General features: G+C 41.1%; 1 protein-coding gene across 1 annotated transcript in view; it reads left to right on the top strand.

Annotated features, from left to right (window-relative positions):
* The first annotated feature begins 8,772 nt into the window (after positions 1–8,772).
* The window catches only part of KCNIP4 (potassium voltage-gated channel interacting protein 4), a 1,124,788-nt gene continuing 1,115,441 nt past the window's right edge, over positions 8,773–18,119 (top strand). Inside the window, exon 1 of the mRNA XM_064584333.1 lies at positions 8,773–8,932. Coding sequence (XP_064440403.1) covers positions 8,872–8,932 — 61 coding nt within the window. The 5' untranslated portion in view covers positions 8,773–8,871. The remainder of the gene's footprint in view (positions 8,933–18,119) is intronic.

Here is an 18,119-nt window from a genome sequence, read left to right as displayed (position 1 = left end):
GTCATCAAGACCCCTTCATCACCACATTTGCTAGTCATCATGTCCAGTCTTTTAAATATCTTTCCAATATGTCTTTTATTTTTCATCCTCACTGCCTGTCTCTTAGTTTAGGCCATTATTTACTGTTTGAGCACTACAAGACCCTTGCAAATGATTTCCCTGCTTGCAGTGTTACCTGATTCTGATCCTTACTCTTCATAGGTGCCATAATGAAGACTCTAAAGGAGAACCTGAACCTATTAATCCCTGGACTGAACCTTCCAAGAGGCTGCTAATGTCTTTGATTAAAGCCTCAACCCTTGGTTTTAAGACATTTACAGCATGGCCCAAGTTCACCTCTCCTGCCACGGAACTTGACTCCCAATGCCCTAGCCCAGGGAATGACTGGCAGTTTTCTGGATGTACCACTAACTGTCTCATTTCTAGTACTTTGTACATGTGGTGTCTTTTATAGGGAGTGTTCCTGTCCTTTCTTTCTTTTCAGATGATTAATTCATTCTTGTCTATTAGGATTTTGCATTTGATGTTGGTTCTTCTGTGAAAGCTTCTCTAATACCCAGAATTAAGTTAGGGGCTCTTCCTAACTTCCTAACTCTCCCACCAGCACACAAATCAGCCCTGTGTGGCACTTGCACTATAGTCCAGGGACATACTTACTGGCTATGGAGCCAGACTGCCTGGTTGGAATCCCCGCCCTTTCTCTGGCTTGATGAGCCTGGATCCCTTAATCTCTTTATGCCTCACAGAGATATTCATAGTACCTCCCTAGAGTAGGTTGAGACATTGGTCACAAATTCTTCCTTTCCCTGTGTCGAGCCTTTTGTAATATGACTTTATAATTTCCTCCATCAAGGACAAACTTTCTCCCCCCCACCCCCCCGCCCTTGAATCTGGGTGGGCCTTCTGACTTGCTCTAGTCAACAAGATAATAGTAGCAAATGGGTACCAAGCAGAGGCTTGAGGAGTGTTGAATGCTGTCACCTGCTTTCTGTGGCTGCTCTTAACAACTCTGCAACTATCACCAAATGAAGAAGTTCGGGCCTGTCTGCTGGATGATGAGGGAGCCCAAGTACAGGAGGGGACAGGAGTTGTCTCCTCTACTCCAACTGCATGACACGTGCATTAATTGTATCACTGCCCGCTGACCACAGACGCATGGGTATGCCCACCTGCACACTCCCTAAGTTAGCAGACCACAGAACTGTGGCTCACCAAATGATTGTTACGGTGAGCTGCTAAGTTTGGGGGTAGGATTTTTTTATGGCAAAACTAACATAGATGCTCTTATGGGGCTATGAGGACTGGATAAGTTACTACTAATGTACAAAGTGCAGAGTCAGTGATATATAAGCATCTATCCTTCTGGCCACAGTCACTCACTAGCCCGTATGGATCCACCCCTAGACTGCTAGCTCCTTGAAGGCAGGAATTCTGGCTTTCCTTCATTGTATCCTCTGTATCTCACACAGTGCCTGGCTTCATACATGCTGAATGATGAATATACATTCTTGAGATTTGATTGATAAGCACAGGTCCTGCTTATACATGAAGAAATCAAGGTTCAGAGATAATGAAATGCACCCATTCACTTGTGCATCTCCATCAGTCTGACCACTCTATATTATTTTATTATGCCAGACTTTTATCTACCAAGAGCTTTGGATTTGATAATATCAAAGTTAATGTACTACCAACATTTTCCCAGTATAATCCTGTTGCTACTGATGTGTCATGCTGTCTGACTTATCCATGTATTCCTTTCCTAAGAGGGGAAAAAAAAAAAAATCTTTCAAATAATTAATGAGTTCTGTTTCATCAGACTTTAGTTACACATGAATGAATGGAAGAGAATATTTGATAGGTGTTCTAATCACTTTGGATAAAATTTACATACTTGCCAAAAATCCATAAGGGAAATAAAAATGACTTGTCACGTCAGATAACTTTGTTATCCGATAGTCTAGCCACCACATGATCTTCTGTCTTTACCCCCATATCCGCCACCCATACTCTGAATTTTCATCGATAACTGAGCCTAATTCCCTGTCTAAGGATGTACCCCTCGTTGCATTTCCCCAACCTCTCTCCAAATCTGCAAATGCATGTTCTATAGGCACTCACCATTCCAACATAGTTGGAATTTCTTTCTTTGATATCACTTGTTATCGTTGCCCATCTGAAAGAGTCTGGACTTAGGAAGACCCAAAAGCTGAGACTTTGAAGGTTTGTCTTTTTTCCTCTCTTTTGTCCATTTGTTGACAGGTTAGCTAACACCTGAACTTGAACATCAAATGCTTCATCTCTTTTGACAAGTGTGCATGTGGCAGTTTCAACATTCAGTTCTGACAGATTGTCAACCTAGTTTTGAATTATCCAGGCTCAGAACTGTGGCAATATTTTTTTTAACTTTAATCTGAAGAAACAATGCTTCTTGTTTTCCCTACAACCTTTCTAATTTATATAAAGAACTTTAATTTTGTAAACACATTTTAAAACAAAAAGAATTGAACATATTTCCCCAATGTTAATTTATTGGAAAATCTTAAATATACTAAGTTAAATAACTTCCTTAATCAGCGATGTAACATAGTATTTTGTATATGCACATATAAACAAAGAAATGCAAATTTATCCTGTTTCTTAAAATGAACTTCATCTATTTGAATCAAATATTTGAAGAAACATGATTTAGAATGAAATTTAGTTTTCGGCTCTGCCCAACTTTTGATTAAAAAGAACTCTCTAGAAACACATTTCTTTAGTTACAATAAAGTCATTTTTGGACAGTTTCATTCAACTTGCTCCAATAGATACACTGGCAGATTCTTACTCCCCAAGGAGGTATTTTTAGTCTAAATGCAGTAGGGGTGAGCAATTAAAGAAAATACAAGGATACAAGGTATAAAGTGGCTTGGAATTTAACAAACCTCTCACCCATTAGAACATACCGTTCAAATATGGAACCTAGAGATATGGAATGTAGGTAAGACCTTTTCAGCATTGATTTCATGAGTGATACCGTAAGTTGCTGCAGAGCCCTCTGGTTAAGCTAAATCTGTTCTGAAGCAAATCCCCTAATCATGTCTCCTGCCACATAGAGAACGGAGCCAGTGGATTTCCTGAAGTCCACAAGTCTGGGGAAATGCAGCTAAACGATATAACAACTTTACATTTATAATATGAACTTACCTTGCATGATGAAGTTGCAAGGCAAATCTGCAGTTCGTTTGGCAGTAATCCAGCTTATATAAACTTGGCAGGACTTAGAGCACCAAGGCTAAAAATGTCAAATGATGTAAGTTTGTGTCCTGGCTGCATCCCATGCTCCTGGTAAAAATTTAAGTAAGTCTCTTACTTGCCATTGGCTTTAGTTTCTTCATCTGCAAAATGGGGATAATGAAATCTGACTTGCCTACTTTTCAGAGTGGTAAAAGACCAAATCAGCTAGTGAATATAGAAATTCTACAGGAATGTCAGAATGAACCTTCCTGCCCTAAAATGTTTACATCGTTTTTGTCTTATCATGGCATTTTAATATTCCTTCAAATGTGAAGATCTCAAAGGAGGTTATTTTCCTTGATTATTATAATACGGAGAGATCGAGAATTGCAAAGAAATTTGCAGGTGTAGTGAGATGATCAAGGTTGAGGATATTTGCTGCTGAAAGCTTACTAGGCAATAAACAATTCTCTCCATTTGAGTAGGGACTGGCAAAAAGTGAAACAGGGTTGTTTCACCATTTTAATATCTTACTTTATCTTTAATATCTTTATATTACTTTATAAAATATTTATATATTACCATATAATATCTTACTGTATCTTTAATATCTTTATATTACTTTATAAAGTATTTATATATATTACTATATAATATCTTGACCTTACTTTATAAAGATATTATCTTTATAAAGATATACAATACAAATAACAAATAAAGATATACAAACAGTAACAATAACAGCAAAATTTCTCGTATCTAATATTTATTGAAGTGCTTACAATGTATGTTCTGTGTTAAAAATTTGACATCATCATACCACTTAATACTCAGAAGAATTACTGCATGGAGCTATTTTTATAATAAAATATATAATAAAAACCCTGGTGGGGGTGGGGGATGCAGTGAATTGAATTGGTTGTGACTATAGCACTAGCCTCAAGTTTGAAGAAACATGATTTAGAATGAAATTTAGTTTTTGGCTCTGTCCAACTTTTGATTAAAAAGAACTCTCTAGAAACACATTTCTTTAGTTACAATAAAGTCATTTTTGTACGGTTTCATTCAACTTGCTCCAATAGATACACTAGCTCCAAAGAAACACTAGCCTCCTCTCATGCCCACTGAGCGCTGATTGCCTCCAAGGAGCCCAAGTAAACTACAACAGTGTCTTACTGAGGAGAACATCTCACATTTTAATCTGCATACCTGGAACCACTTGAGGATGTTTTAAAATAGGATACTGATTCAGGAGGTCTGGGGCAGGGCTGAATTTCTAAATTTCTGATGATGTCCCAGATGACACAGATGTTGCTGGATGGCAGACCACACACTTCTGGTGTAGGGTGATGATTTCTCAGAGTATGGTCTTCAGATGTGTGTTAGTCGGCTCAGGCTGCCATAACTAAATAACACAGATTGTGTGGCTTAAAAAAATGGAAATTTATATTCTCACAGTTCTGGAGACTGGCAAGTTCAAGATCAAGTTTCCAGCAGGATTTGATTTCTGATGAGGGCTCTCTCTTACTGACTTGTGAATGGTTGCTTTGTCCTCACATGGCCTTTCCTCTGAGTAATCTGTCTTCTTATAAGGCCACCAGTCCTATCTAAATTATGGACTTTAGTTGATAATAATACGACACTGGTCCATCAATTGTAACAAATGTACCACCTTTGACTAGATATTAAAGATAATATCTTTATAAAGTAAGGTCAAGATATTATACAGTAATACATATAAATACTTTATAAAGTAATATAAAGATATTAAAGATAAAGTAAGATATTATATAGTAATATATAAATATTTTATAAAGTAATATAAAGATATTAAAGATAAAGTAAGATATTAAAATAGGAGAAGCTGGGCAGGGAGAGGGAGTAGAAAAGGGGTATAGGGGACCTCTGTAAACCTAAAACTGCTGTAAACTACAGTCTATTAATTAAACAAAAATTAGATTTCAAGACTTCTTTCCCAAACTCAGTGAATCCATTGTGGAGGCTGGAGCACAGATGCTTCCAAACCAACCCTTTAGGTGATTCTTATGTATATAAAGTTTGAGAACCATCAGGTAGAAACTGAAAGCTCCAGTCTTACCATCCGATGGATGTGGCTTCACTTCTCAGCAGCACCTCTTCATAGCTGGCTGATCTTGGGCTACTTACCTCTCTGAGTCTTATTTTAAAATCAGGGCAAAAATAGCTCCATGCAGTAATTCTTCCGAGTATTAAGTGGTATAATGATGTCGAATTTTTAACACAGAACATGCATCGTAAGCACTTCAATAAATATTAGATACAAGAAGTTTTGCTATTATTGTTATTGTTTGAGTCCTGGTACACAAGAAGGAACGGTGCTGAAAGAAGGGGCTTTCAAAAAAGATCAGGCAATGACCTAGGCAATAAAAGATTAGGACAATAATAAAAATAATCCTAGATGCTTCCACAACATTTCAAGTTTTATATATAGCTTTCACTTTCATTACCTGACTTGATCCTGACAATGACCTTGTGAAGCAGAAATTCCACTTTTAACAGATGAGGAACTGAAGCTTAGAAATGATCAGTGATTTTCTGAAGGACACAGAGCTGGGAAATGTCAGAGCCCAGAGCATTCAAATCCTAGTTTTTTGGTGGTGGTACAGTGTAGTAATTAAGTTTGAGGGCTCTTGAGTTGGACTGGTGGGTTCAAATCCCAGAGATCATGACTGCTGTTGGTGTTAAATTGGCAAACCAGCTCACCTCTCTGAGTCATAATTTCTTCACTAGTTAAATAGGAATAATCACAGTGCTTACTTTGTAGGCTTTTGCAAAGATTAAATGAAATGATGTTTATAAAATCTGAGCTTAAAGGCTAACAAATAATGAGTTTACTATTCTCTGCATTTTTTTAAATGTGTTTTTTTTGTTTTTGTTTTTTTTAATTTTTTTTTAAAGATTTTATTTATTTATTTGAGACAGAGAGAATGAGAGACAGAGAACATGAGAGGGAGGAGGGTCAGAGGGAGAAGCAGACTCCCTGCCGAGCAGGGAGCCCGATGCGGGACTCGATCCCGGGACTCCAGGATCATGACCTGAGCCGAAGGCAGTTGCTTAACCAACTGAGCCACCCAGGCACCCCAATTCTCAGCATTTTTTAAAACATTGTTCCTTGAGGGAACAGTATGTATCCATGTTACATGAAGAGTAGCCTAAAGTTAGTTATAGAAAATGTGGGAGTGTTTGTGCATACGTCTTGGGGGCTGGGCTGGGGTAGGGGCTAGGATTGTCATAGCTTCTAAGGAGGAGCAATGGGGTGGCAGGACATGGTATGGCTTAGGAATCCCTTCTCTATCACTGTGCGAGACATCCGCAGTGCCGGTAAGGAAATAATACGAGCCAGGCAGTCACCCTGGCCCTTTAGTCCCAAATATCAGAGAAGACAGTAAGAGTGGCAACAAAAAGATGGCTTTCCCTGTGATATCTGGCCATGATGGAGGATTTGTGTAAAGTGGTTCTGGAAATGAATTTCATGGTAGCCAAGTTCCCACAGGAATATTTTGGAAACAATATATTGTAAACTTATTGAGCGCAGTGCCCACTTTACCTGATTTTGTTGCCTTCTTTACAAATAATCCAGGGACAGACACTTTGTAGGATCAAAACAGACAGATGCTCAATTGACAAGACTTGAGAAGAGAGTTGGCCCCACAAAGTGTTCTGTGTATTTTGTAGATGGAAGGGTTGTATATTGCTTCCCACACTGTGAAGGAAGGTTTGGTAGACCTGTTGAAGAAAGTGCAGTGATGCCTTTTCTTCTTTGAGTCATCCTAACTAAATATAACAATGGTACTAACTCTCATGATGTTGATAATAATGATGGTAGCTCTTACTGAGTTTTTCTTATGTGCCAGGAGCCATTCTAAGCACTTTACATATGTTGCTTCATTTAATCAATTCCAACAGTTAACTGAAGTAGACATTATTTTTGACATTGTAGAGATGAGAAAGGGAGGTTATTAGCTCTTGGACACACAGCTAGTAACAGTTGGGACTGGGATTCTCACCCAGGCTTCTGGACTCTAATCAATACACAAAGGTCGCGTTAGATGTCATATGATGGAAAATGATGGAATGTAGAGCTGAGTAGGTGTTAGTGATCATCTAACAGTACAAGTTGTGAGAGTGTTTTCTGGAAAGAGTTGCCATAGAATTAGAGATTCTTGCGTGCCAGGCACAGCCCTAAGCCCTTTACATCTATCAGTTACCTTAACTCTTCACAACAAACCAGTAAAATAGGTACCATCATTGTCCTATTGTTACAGCTGATGTAAATAATTTGCACCAAGTCACAAAATGAGTAGAACTAGGATTTGACCCCAAGCATTGGTGGTGTTAGCATCAATCCCCTTAACTATGAACCAAAAGAGAAGTGAGAGGCCTCACAAGATCCCGAGTGAGTCACTCCTGGGATTGGGGGAAGGGGTAGGGCAAGAAAATGTCAGCCGAGACCTTGGAGTAAAGGGCAGGATTTCAGCTGGAGACAGTGTGTGTATGTGGGGGGCGGGGTGTGTCTACAGGGAAAGTGGATGCTTTTGCAAACATTTAGAAATGGCTTCAACCCAAAGGAAATTTGAATTCGTTTTGCTCAGAGAACTGGTCGACTTGACCTTTCTTCTCAAAAGAGACTTCATGCACTTGACTCTTGGCAACACAGTAATGAGCATTTTATTTATTTATTTTCAAGTAGTAACCATGGCCACAAGTGGTTTATTGGTTTGTCTTTATCTTCCCAAACATTCCCAGCCTTGGTTTGCTTAAGAGGGCAGATGACCATGGGGGTGGTGAGGGATACCTCCGCTACTTCTGCCAGGGAGTCCTCCAATGAAACCTTCCTGTGGACGCTTGTCCGAAACGCCTCCCAATCTCCTGCATCCCCAACCCCCCCATCCAAGGTTGCGTTCTTCATCTAGGCCTCGTCCCCGCACACCTTGGTGCAGAGCCAGCGTTGCTCAACACGTAGCCAAGTCGCATGACTGGTTCTAGCTTCAGCTGGGAAAGTTTCCTGTCTCGGAGTTCTAGAAGTTCCTGGCTCTGTGCCCGGTTCCGGAGAAGGGCATCTCCTTGCGCTTCCCCGCTGGTGTGTCCTTCGGACTCGGCCCAACTTTGTGCACCATCTCCAGTCTAGCGGTCCGAGTTGAGACCCTGCGGAATCCACCTGCGCTTTCCCGGCCGGGCGCCGCACAGCAAGAAGGGGTCCCCGAGGAGCCGCTCATAACCCGTCGTCCCCTCTGGCCGCTTTCAGGTCTGGCCGCTCGGTCGCAGGAGCCACCGAGCCAGCCCCCGGGCGGTGGTGACTTGGCAGCAGGTGGCGGGGGCGGCGCCGGAACGCGCGAGCGGAGGGGGCGCGGCGCCCGCTTCCAGGCCGCCCGCGCGCCCCCGCCGCCCAGTGCCGCGCAGCGCCCCCGGCGCCCCCCGCCGGCCTCCGCCGCACCTGCAGCCCGCTCTGCGCGCCCTGCCCGCCGCCGCCGCCGCCGCCGCCGCCGCCTCGCGCTCCCAGCGCCGCGGACGCCCGGGGCCGAGCGGCGAGTGAGCTCCGGTGCCAGACCCGTCAACACACGCCTCTGGGCCGCCGGCTCTCGAGTCTCGCTCCTGCTCCCTGCGTCCGCGAAGATGAATGTGAGGAGGGTGGAAAGCATCTCGGCTCAGCTGGAGGAGGCGAGCTCCACAGGCGGTAGGATGCATTAAGCACGCGAGCGGGCGCCCCTCTTCCCCTCCTTCCTTCGCGAGCTGAGACGGGGACCCTTTCCTCGGCTGGGGACGCTTGTTGCCTTTGCTGCATGAGAGACGGCCACCCAGGCGGGACTGGAAGGGGGTGGGAGCGGCAGGAATGGGGGCGCCAAGAAGGGGGGGTGCACGCAAGGTCCAGGTCGGGAAGAAGAGCTGTTTGAAGTGTGTGTGAAACTCGCTGGTGGCGGGGTCCCCTGCGATCCGATCCTGTGCCTACTTTTGCCTTCTCTGAAAATTTCCCATGTTGTTTATGCATCTGCCAGATGACTGCAGACCACACACTTCCTTCGCCTAACACCTGGGGATAAAAGAACTGAAATAGTATTGAACCTCTCCCTCCACTTTTTCATTATGCTCCCAAACATTTCTTCATTAAAACTCTATTTTGGTTCCCTGGTAACATACAGGCGGGAATGTCTCTCGGGTCAGATTGTTCAGCAGGAGCGTGCGTCTTGTTTTATTGCCAGCTTCAGTTTAGTGTGTTCAGAGAAAATGGTCTTCAGTGACACTTGGAAATAATTTATATACAGTACAACCTTGGAAAGGTACCTGGCCCTCTTGTACAAGGTGTTTGGCTTTCAGAGTATCCTGCATTCTGCGAAAGCAAGGGAAGGACATGTTCTGATGAGTTTAGTGGGATCCATAGTGAAACAGGGAATGAGACATCACGCCCCACCTCCTCCTCCCCCCTTCCCCCCCCAGCACCTTCGGTTGAATAGGTTTGTTTTTAGGTGGCTCCCATGTGTAAGATCTTTAGAGGAGCCATAAACATAATGAAGGGGGTTGCAGGACACATGAGGCTAATCAAGAGCTGGACATTTCCCTGGTTATATAAGATGAGGGGTCGTAAATATGGCTCTAGCATAGTTTGGATTTATAGGATGATACACTTGGACTTGAGTTGCTGGGAAAGAGGTACTTCCATATTCTACCTGTTTATATCCAGGGAAATGGAGTCACTTTGGACAACTTGAGTCTAACACTAATTTGGACATTGAGATATGGACATTTTTCCTTTCTTGTCTTCCCTCTAGTAGTTAAGGTCATTGTAACTGGGAGGACACTAGTCTTATTTGACCGTGACATTTTAAAGAGAAAAGTCTTGGCCTTTTACAGGCTGGAAAAAAAAAAGAATATGACCATTACCTCTAAAGTCCCAATTTTGACCTGTACTGATGTTTAGTTCTGGTTTCACTTATGGCAATAGTTCACTCATTATGAACCAAGTATGTCTAGGATATATTTTATGAGGAATACTGAAAATCGTTAAGAAATTGGATTTTTTCCAGAATGGCATTTTAAGTGTAGAGGGCTAAGTAAATCGTTAAGTTTATAGGGTCTCTGTCTTTGCTGTATCTTTGGCTCAGAATAGGGTAGAGAGCTAGCTGTCCTTTTAGGAACTGCACTCATGCACGAGACAGTGGTGGGAACTTGAAGATAGATCAGTAAGAAAGTCTGGGGGAAGGGGTGGCTTTCATTGTTCCACTACTCACTGATAACAGCTTTTTGGCTGGGCCTAGTCTTTAATTGGCCAGATGGGGATTGAATCAGGCTGTCCAGCCTATTCACAGTGCCACAGGTGGCCATAATCTCTATTTGTTAGATAAAATGGAAACAAAGATGAAATCACATCTGGGGAATATGATACATTTAAAAGAACACTTTTAGTACCACTTTTAAAATCAGCATGTGTTCATTGTTCCTCTGGAGAATAGAAAGATGTCGATTTATATCTTGGTTAAGGTGAGACCAAAAGTGAAGAGTTTTCTGGCTTCAATTGATTTGACACCTGTTTCTTGAATTGTGTTTGCATGTTTTTAGAGTTGTCATATGAGAAGAATAAAGAAAAAGGAGCTTAGAGCATCTTTTTGTTCTTGTTACTGTTTCAAGGTTAATAATATTTGAGAATGATCCCCTGAATACATAGTCTATATTATTTCCACCAAATATATGCTTAAGTACTTTGGTTATTTGTGCTCAGATATAGGGTGGTCTTCATTAATCTTGGGATAAGGAAGGATTGTCATTTTTAAAGGTTTGAACTCTACCTTCAGTTCTTGTTTTTAAAACAATAGCTCCTGATTTCATGTTTTCTTTCAAACAAGTGAGACATTTACATAACTTCCAATATGACCATGATGGTTTTCCCTTGAATATATATGCCTCTTGGATGGAGGTTTATAAAATGATTTAATCAGATTTTTTTTTTTTGAAACAAAATTTAACTGGAGGATTGGACTGAGAAGAATGAATGAAGATGAGAGGGAAATCAGGAATTAGAGAAAAGTATGTGTGTGTGTGCACTTGCGTGTACATTTTATGACCTGATTTTAGAGCCAGAATGCTATGAAAAGTGGTTTGCTGAGAGACGAAGGAGAAAACCACACGAAAGGAAAAATAGGAGGGAAATGTAGGAAAGATGGGAGCAGGGTTGAATTGGGTTACTGAAACTTTATAATATAGCTAAAAAAGTTTTCCCTGATCTCTTTCAGCGGGTAATGTATTTAGTATGCTAACTGATGAACATCACTTCTAAGTCACTGTAGTTGAAACAGTGTTAATGCTAGAGTACAGAAAACGGACACCTTGTAAATAAGTACAAATAGAAAAGGTTTCTTACAAATTGTGGTGCTCACTTTTAGCCTCCCTGTCAGAGCTTCCACATTAAATCAAAAGCCTGCCCAGAATATATTTTTCACGAAATCGTCTATTCCTATTATTTTGCTCCCTGGCTATGAAATCAAACATAATCCTGCTACCAGTGGAGAGACAGAGGGAGATGATAATTCAGCAGTATATTTGAAAGAGAATCAGAAATAAGGTCGGAGTTAAAAAAGAAAAAAAAAAAAAAAAACCCTGTAAGATTATTCATCAGTGTCCTCAATTTGTGCCATCTAACTTAGGGATGGCATATGTTATGTGATGTAGTTACAGCTAAAAGTGGGGAGGGAAATGCATGGATGTTTTAATCACTGTTAGAAGAGGTCATCCAGAGGACGTGACTACTGTCGGGACCAGGGCAGTTGGAGGCTCCTCACCTGCTCCCTTGCCCTTGGAATGTATGTTCTGCCCACCATAGCAGGAACTGTTTTCAAGGACATAGCCTTGAGAGAGAAAAGTGTTGTTGAGGCTATCTGGGTGGTATACGTGACTGAGCCCTCGCATAAGGACTCTATATGAACTTGTAAGTTTCTGGTGGGAGGGGAGTGGAAATCTACTTGACTTCAGCTCCCAGGACAAGCCTCCCATATAAGTTCCCTTGCTTATTGCATCTGCCACTTACCAGTCTGGAGTGGTCTGCCCCTTTCTTTGGTCTCCTTGTCCTCTCTGTATGGGGGTCAGTTTCATATTTCGCCCGGGGAAGGTCTGGAGTTTGCAAGCCAGCAATACTGGAGTGAAAAATCTCTGCGATTTTGTATTGTTGATAGACATATGATGGCTCCGGCTGAAGTTTTGTGTTATTAAGGATAAGCCAAACCCAAATTAGTGATTCCATATGGGTAATAGTGAAAAGATTGTGTATTCTGAGTAACCCAGGAAAAGCTTTTTATCACATGGGCATTCTTCTGTTTTCTTCATATTGTTAAATGTAAGAAGGTACTAAGAAAATGATATGACCAAGTGTTAAAATTCAACAACCCCTGCCCTCCTTTTGCTGCACTTTTTTTTTCTGGCCAATGCTTATGCAGAGTTTCATAAAATAAAGCTGTGGATGGTTTGGAAATTAATAAGCCATGTAATATAAAATGTATGTGCAAGATTTCTGCAGAATCATAGACCAAATAGTGGTTGAATCTTTTGAAGATAAAGTATATGGTCCTTATTTTTTTTTTTTTCCTTTTGTTTTCCTTGTCCTCATGGGTTTTCTAGAACATGTGGATAATATTGCTTTTCAAGATTTCATAGCAGAGTGTGCTTGTTTACTTAATAGCCTCCCTTCTTATTTCAAGCAGATTAAAGTGTGTGTATGTGAGAGAGACAGAACGGGGTGGGGAGGGAAGAAGGATGGGAGGATGAGTGTATATTTTCTTCCATGGGCCCTTGCCATTCTTAAAAGTGGTTTAAGTTTCTATAAGTACACCTGTCATTATAAATTTATCATCCTTGGGCATTGAATCACCTCTTTATTTTTTAAGACTGTTCATTTGGTTAAAGGTCCTAATGGTCTTTTCTTAATTTACATCATCCCAAGCTCACTGTGATGCTCACTGTGATTAACACTCCCTAGAAAATTATGAACTCATGGGAGCAGAGCCATTGTGTTCTGCCCACCCTGTATCCCCAGCATCTCACACAAACCCTCACATGGTACATTTGCTCAACAACAGATAATTTGTTGAATGAAGTCTCCCTCGGATTCTGTGACTGCGTTATTTTACTTCTAATTCTCTCAGATCTCTTTTTTTCTGATCCTCATTTCTTTCTTTGTCCTTTTTGTACAACTTTTCACACACTTCTGTCTTAATTGTCTTCTCCATCTACATTCTCTCTTGAATCAGACTGTGGTCTTGGTGCATCTTTGATCCAGAAGTCTCCTTACTCTATAGCTCTGGCCTGAACCCTTTCCAGTCCATTTCCACGTGCTGCTGAGCAGACATCTCAGCAATTTTTACTAGCACTTTGAAGTCAGTATGTTAGAAAAGACCTGTCCTCTCTTCAAAGAACTATTTATTTTCCAAATTTTGCTAATGGTAGCATTGTTTTTTGAGAACTACAGTTAAAAAAACCCCACAGAAGTGTTTACTCATTGTGATACTTCCCACCTTAATCATTGCCTCTCCTTCCCTGTGGAATCAGTCCCCAAGCCTTATTGATTCTATCCTGGCTTTATGTTCTCATCGTACACCCAAGGTCATGTTCTTGTCATTTCCCATACCACGATGGTTGCCTCCTGTCTGTACCAAGTGCCTCCCCACTCAAAACCAATCAAATTCACTAAAAACTGATTTGAGTCCGATCGTTCACCTGTGCAAAATCTTTTAATGCCTTCCCATTACTTATAGAACTAAAAATGCTGTTCCCTTAGCTTGATAGTCAGGCCTCCCACAGTGTGTTGACAGTCTTCCATCCCAACATTATCTTCCATGACTTATAGGTCTGCACTTTGACCTGCTAAATCGGACACATCTCAAGGTGTACCTACTGCTTAGAATGAACTTTCTGCCCCCACATTGTCCACTGAACATTGTTAATGGTTTCACATTGAATGCCTCCTTCAAGACTCTTTGCAAATGCAGTGTCTTTCTTGTGCAGTCTTACTGATTTCTCCCTGCCTCTTCCCCAAAGAATTCTGCTTTGAATTTTCTTAGGTCATTTTTCTTTTATTTTGCCTATCTCTGAATGACAAGACAGAATAAGCTATGCATGTTTGTCTCGTTTGCAGCTGTTAAATGGTAACTCCTTGATGGTGAGGCTCATACACGAATTACCCATTTTCATACCCCTAGTAAGTATTGGCACAATGATTCACAAAAGAAAACCTGCTGAAGGCATAGTTCATTGAATTTAAACTGTGTTGCCCAGTGGTAGATCCATTAAAGACCCCAAATTATAATTCACATTCAACTGCTTGTTAAGCCATCTACTGGAAGTGACATTCCTTTTTGGTTCCCTGTGTTTTCCATTCAGTGGGCCAGGTCTATATGGATAGTAATACAACATCAAAATAGTGCGTCTCCGCTGTACGTGCTCTTGCATCCATAATGCATTGCCACGAGAGTTTATATTGTTTCCGAAGAAGGGTTTAGTAAGTACCCGGTGTTTTCTATGTATTTAGAGCAATAGTCAGGGTTGTCTTTGGATGCTGTTGCTATGACTCTCCTTCATCCTTAATACCTTCCAGACCCAACACCTCTGGGATCCGTAGTCTGAGGGGCCCCCAGTGAGTGACTATGACCTCTTTTGATTCCCCTACAGATAAGAGTGGAAAGATTAGTTAAATATTCCCTCTGAATCAGGATTGTGATTGTCTATAGTCTGAATTTCATGTTACAGAGAGTGGCCCAGAGCCCGAATGGCTATACCACCATCTACCATCATTATTAGCCTCTTCGTCATTATCCTTATCAGATGGTAAATCTTTTCTATAATTATAGCAGTGACTGTGGAAAGGAATGGAAAAAAGAAGCCGGAAACATCACTCATTGTGTACATATCCATTTCTTTCATATCAGAATTCACAGAGAACATCAGGCTGCATTGGGAGGGAGGTGGGAGGGGGCTGGATCTTGTGACAGCTTGTGCTAAGAAGATGGGGTTCAGCTCTTTTCCTCTCACCTCTGTGGCTGTATCCCTCTCACTGCTCAGTGAGTGTGTCATAGGCCGCTCTAGATGTGTACATGTGCACATGGATTAGGAACTCCGAAAAAGGAGAGGCTTGCAGTGTTGAAACACAAAAGTTCTCCACACACTCGGACAATCTAAGGAATAATTCGAACCGAGATACAAATATAGAATTTGCCCTTTTGAGCACTTGGCCTCGATGCCCATATTATGGGCTGATTTTTTTCCTTCTGAACAAACACAGCTGGTGTGGTTGAATGGCTCTCCCATTGGAAATGCCCTTTCGGATATATTTAAATACCCTTTGGATATATAATTGACCTTTTAGAAACTTCTCTCCCCTACGTATTCCACCCTGATTACTTATTTAGGTAAAAACAAGCCATCAACCCATTTTATGACAACAGTCTAACTTTTTGGTTAGCTGGAGTTAGGATTGGCTTAGGGAACGGTCCCTTCATGTAACTTAGGCAGAATCTGCTCATGAGCAGTGAATAAAAAGTCTTTAGGGAATTAGAACTGGCATTTTTTTTTTTTATCGGTCTTTAAAAAGGTTTTGGAGGAAAAACAGACTTTCATCTCTAGACGTCAACACTCCTTAATATTTTGAAGACTCTTTTGAGTGAAGCAGCTTATTTACGAAATGACAGTATCTGCAACCCAAATGGGAATCAGAATCAGCTTTGATACAGTAACTACCACAGTCTATATGATGATGCACTCTCTCTCATTTCTTCGTTGTAATATGGCCTGCGCATTGTGTTACAGATGCTGAGGTGTCCCCAGGGCTGTCCCCCAGTATGATGATTATTAATTTTTAATAAGAGGACACATGACTTCCAAATGCCTTTGTGAGTTTCATAATAAAATTGGGTGGAAAGAGCACATGTAACTATTAAACAGATCTACATCTCAGGATGGCTGTTCTGCTAGCAGCTTTATTTTGGGTTGTATCTTTTTGTAATTTAATGAATTTCCATTAGACTAGCATGAGAAACTACTTACAAAAAAAATGGTCTTGGGGCGCCTGGGTGGCTCAGTCTTTAAGCATCTGCCTTCGGCTCGGGTCATGGTCCCGGGGTCCTGGGATTGAGCCCCGCATCGGGCTCCCTGCTCTGTGGGGAGCCTGCTTCTCCCTCTCCTGCTCCCCCTGCTTGTGTTCCCTCTCTCACTGTGTCTTTGTCAAATAAATGAATAAAATCTTAAAAAAAAAAGAAATGGTCTTGCCCAAACCGTGTATCCATGCTTTGTATATGGTACGTGCTGCAGAGAAATGTTGCAGGAATTGAAGTATCTTCTATGATGGTCAAACGTAAAGGTGGAAATAAACTCTTGTACTCTAGCCCATCTCGACCCTGCGGGAGGGGATTCTCCAATCTTCTTCTTGTTTCTGCAGGGGATTTGAAACAAAAATGAAACAATAATACAGAATGAACAGGCATTTCAGAAATGACCCTGCAAATCCAGTCCTGAGGGCAAGTTTAATTTGGAGAGGGGTTTAATTGAGAGAAATTTTAATTTAGCTTAGAAAGGTAAGAACATGTGAAATAGCCAGTGAGTAGAAGGTCACTGTTCCTCTTTCTCTATTCGTAAAATGGTGGTAATCATAGCCACTCCTAGATTATAGGAATGGATTCTGTAATGATGACATGAGTTTAATTCAGCAAATATTTGCAAAGAAACTCCTTGGTGCTGGGATCAGTGATACGTGGAGTTGGCCTTCAGAAAGGTTACTGTTTATTCGAGAGAGATTTACTGAGTATGTACCAGGTGTGTGTAGCTGAGTAGGGGAGAAAGGTTACTAAACATGTGTATTTTAAAATATTCATCGCTGTAACAGAGGCAAGGATGAAATGAGATGGATGCTGAAAAATGAGATTATGTCTATTTGGCATAAGTGACATGCCCTTCCACGTGAATGCAGTGAAAGCAAACGGTGCTATTGAACTTGACCTTTCTTTCTCTGGGGTCTTACAGAATAGAGCTATTAAAAGAACTGTGCTCACGATCCTGTATTTGTTCTCTTGCCCAGTTTCTTCCTGTCTTCTATCTTTCCATCTGTAATATGGGTTTATCTGTTGGCCACTTAAAGACCTGATGTTATCTAAGCCCTTTTAAAGATTTTTAAGAGCTATTATGCTGGGAGTCTGAAAAAGTGCACTTTTTAAAATCATAAAACAAATATGATTTTGAAACTTGGAGAGTACAGAATGAGTAATAACTTCTGTTTAAAGATAATCATAAAGTAATTGAACATTCCCTGCTCGCTTACTGCCAGTTTAAATAATGGTCTGGTCAAGGCAGAGGCATTTTAAATTAGTGTAGAATTTTAAAAATTAAGTAGACTATCACTCTAATTTTTAAATTTAATTTTGTCCAGTCAACCATTGACCATAAGAATATTATACCTGAGTTAGTATTGTGAGCATTTGTGAAAATCTGATTCTGCCAAACCTTTCTCTCGCATTTTCCCCAAGAATTCTTAAATCACGCTTTCCGTGCTATTTCCCCAAACTCCCTTTCATTGGAAGCCAAGTCTCTTCCTACTGAGATGCACAGTATTATCACAATCTGTTCTCTATTCCCTCTCCTTTCAAGGTCCGGTTTCATCCATGTTTCCTGCTGAAGCTGTGATCAGAGGGTTGGTGCAGGCTCTGAAAGACAGGTGCATTATATTAATTTGAAGGTGGTGGGGAGGGAAACCTTGGGGGGACAAGTATAAAACAATGAGCGTTCAGAAGCAGGCATTGAGAAACATGGAAAAAGAAAGCTGAAGACCATGGGATACAGCCGTACGCAGGGAAGGGAGTGAGGGACTTATCCTGCTGTGTGTTTATAGAATAAACTCG

Source organism: Mirounga angustirostris, unplaced genomic scaffold (genome assembly GCF_029215605.1).
Source record: "Mirounga angustirostris isolate CCGP_5_RB_7025 unplaced genomic scaffold, mMirAng1.0.hap1 SCAF_2, whole genome shotgun sequence".
Classification (NCBI taxonomy): domain Eukaryota; kingdom Metazoa; phylum Chordata; class Mammalia; order Carnivora; family Phocidae; genus Mirounga; species Mirounga angustirostris.
Note: the sequence above shows the minus strand (reverse complement) of the source record. Positions and strands in the feature narration are given on the sequence as shown.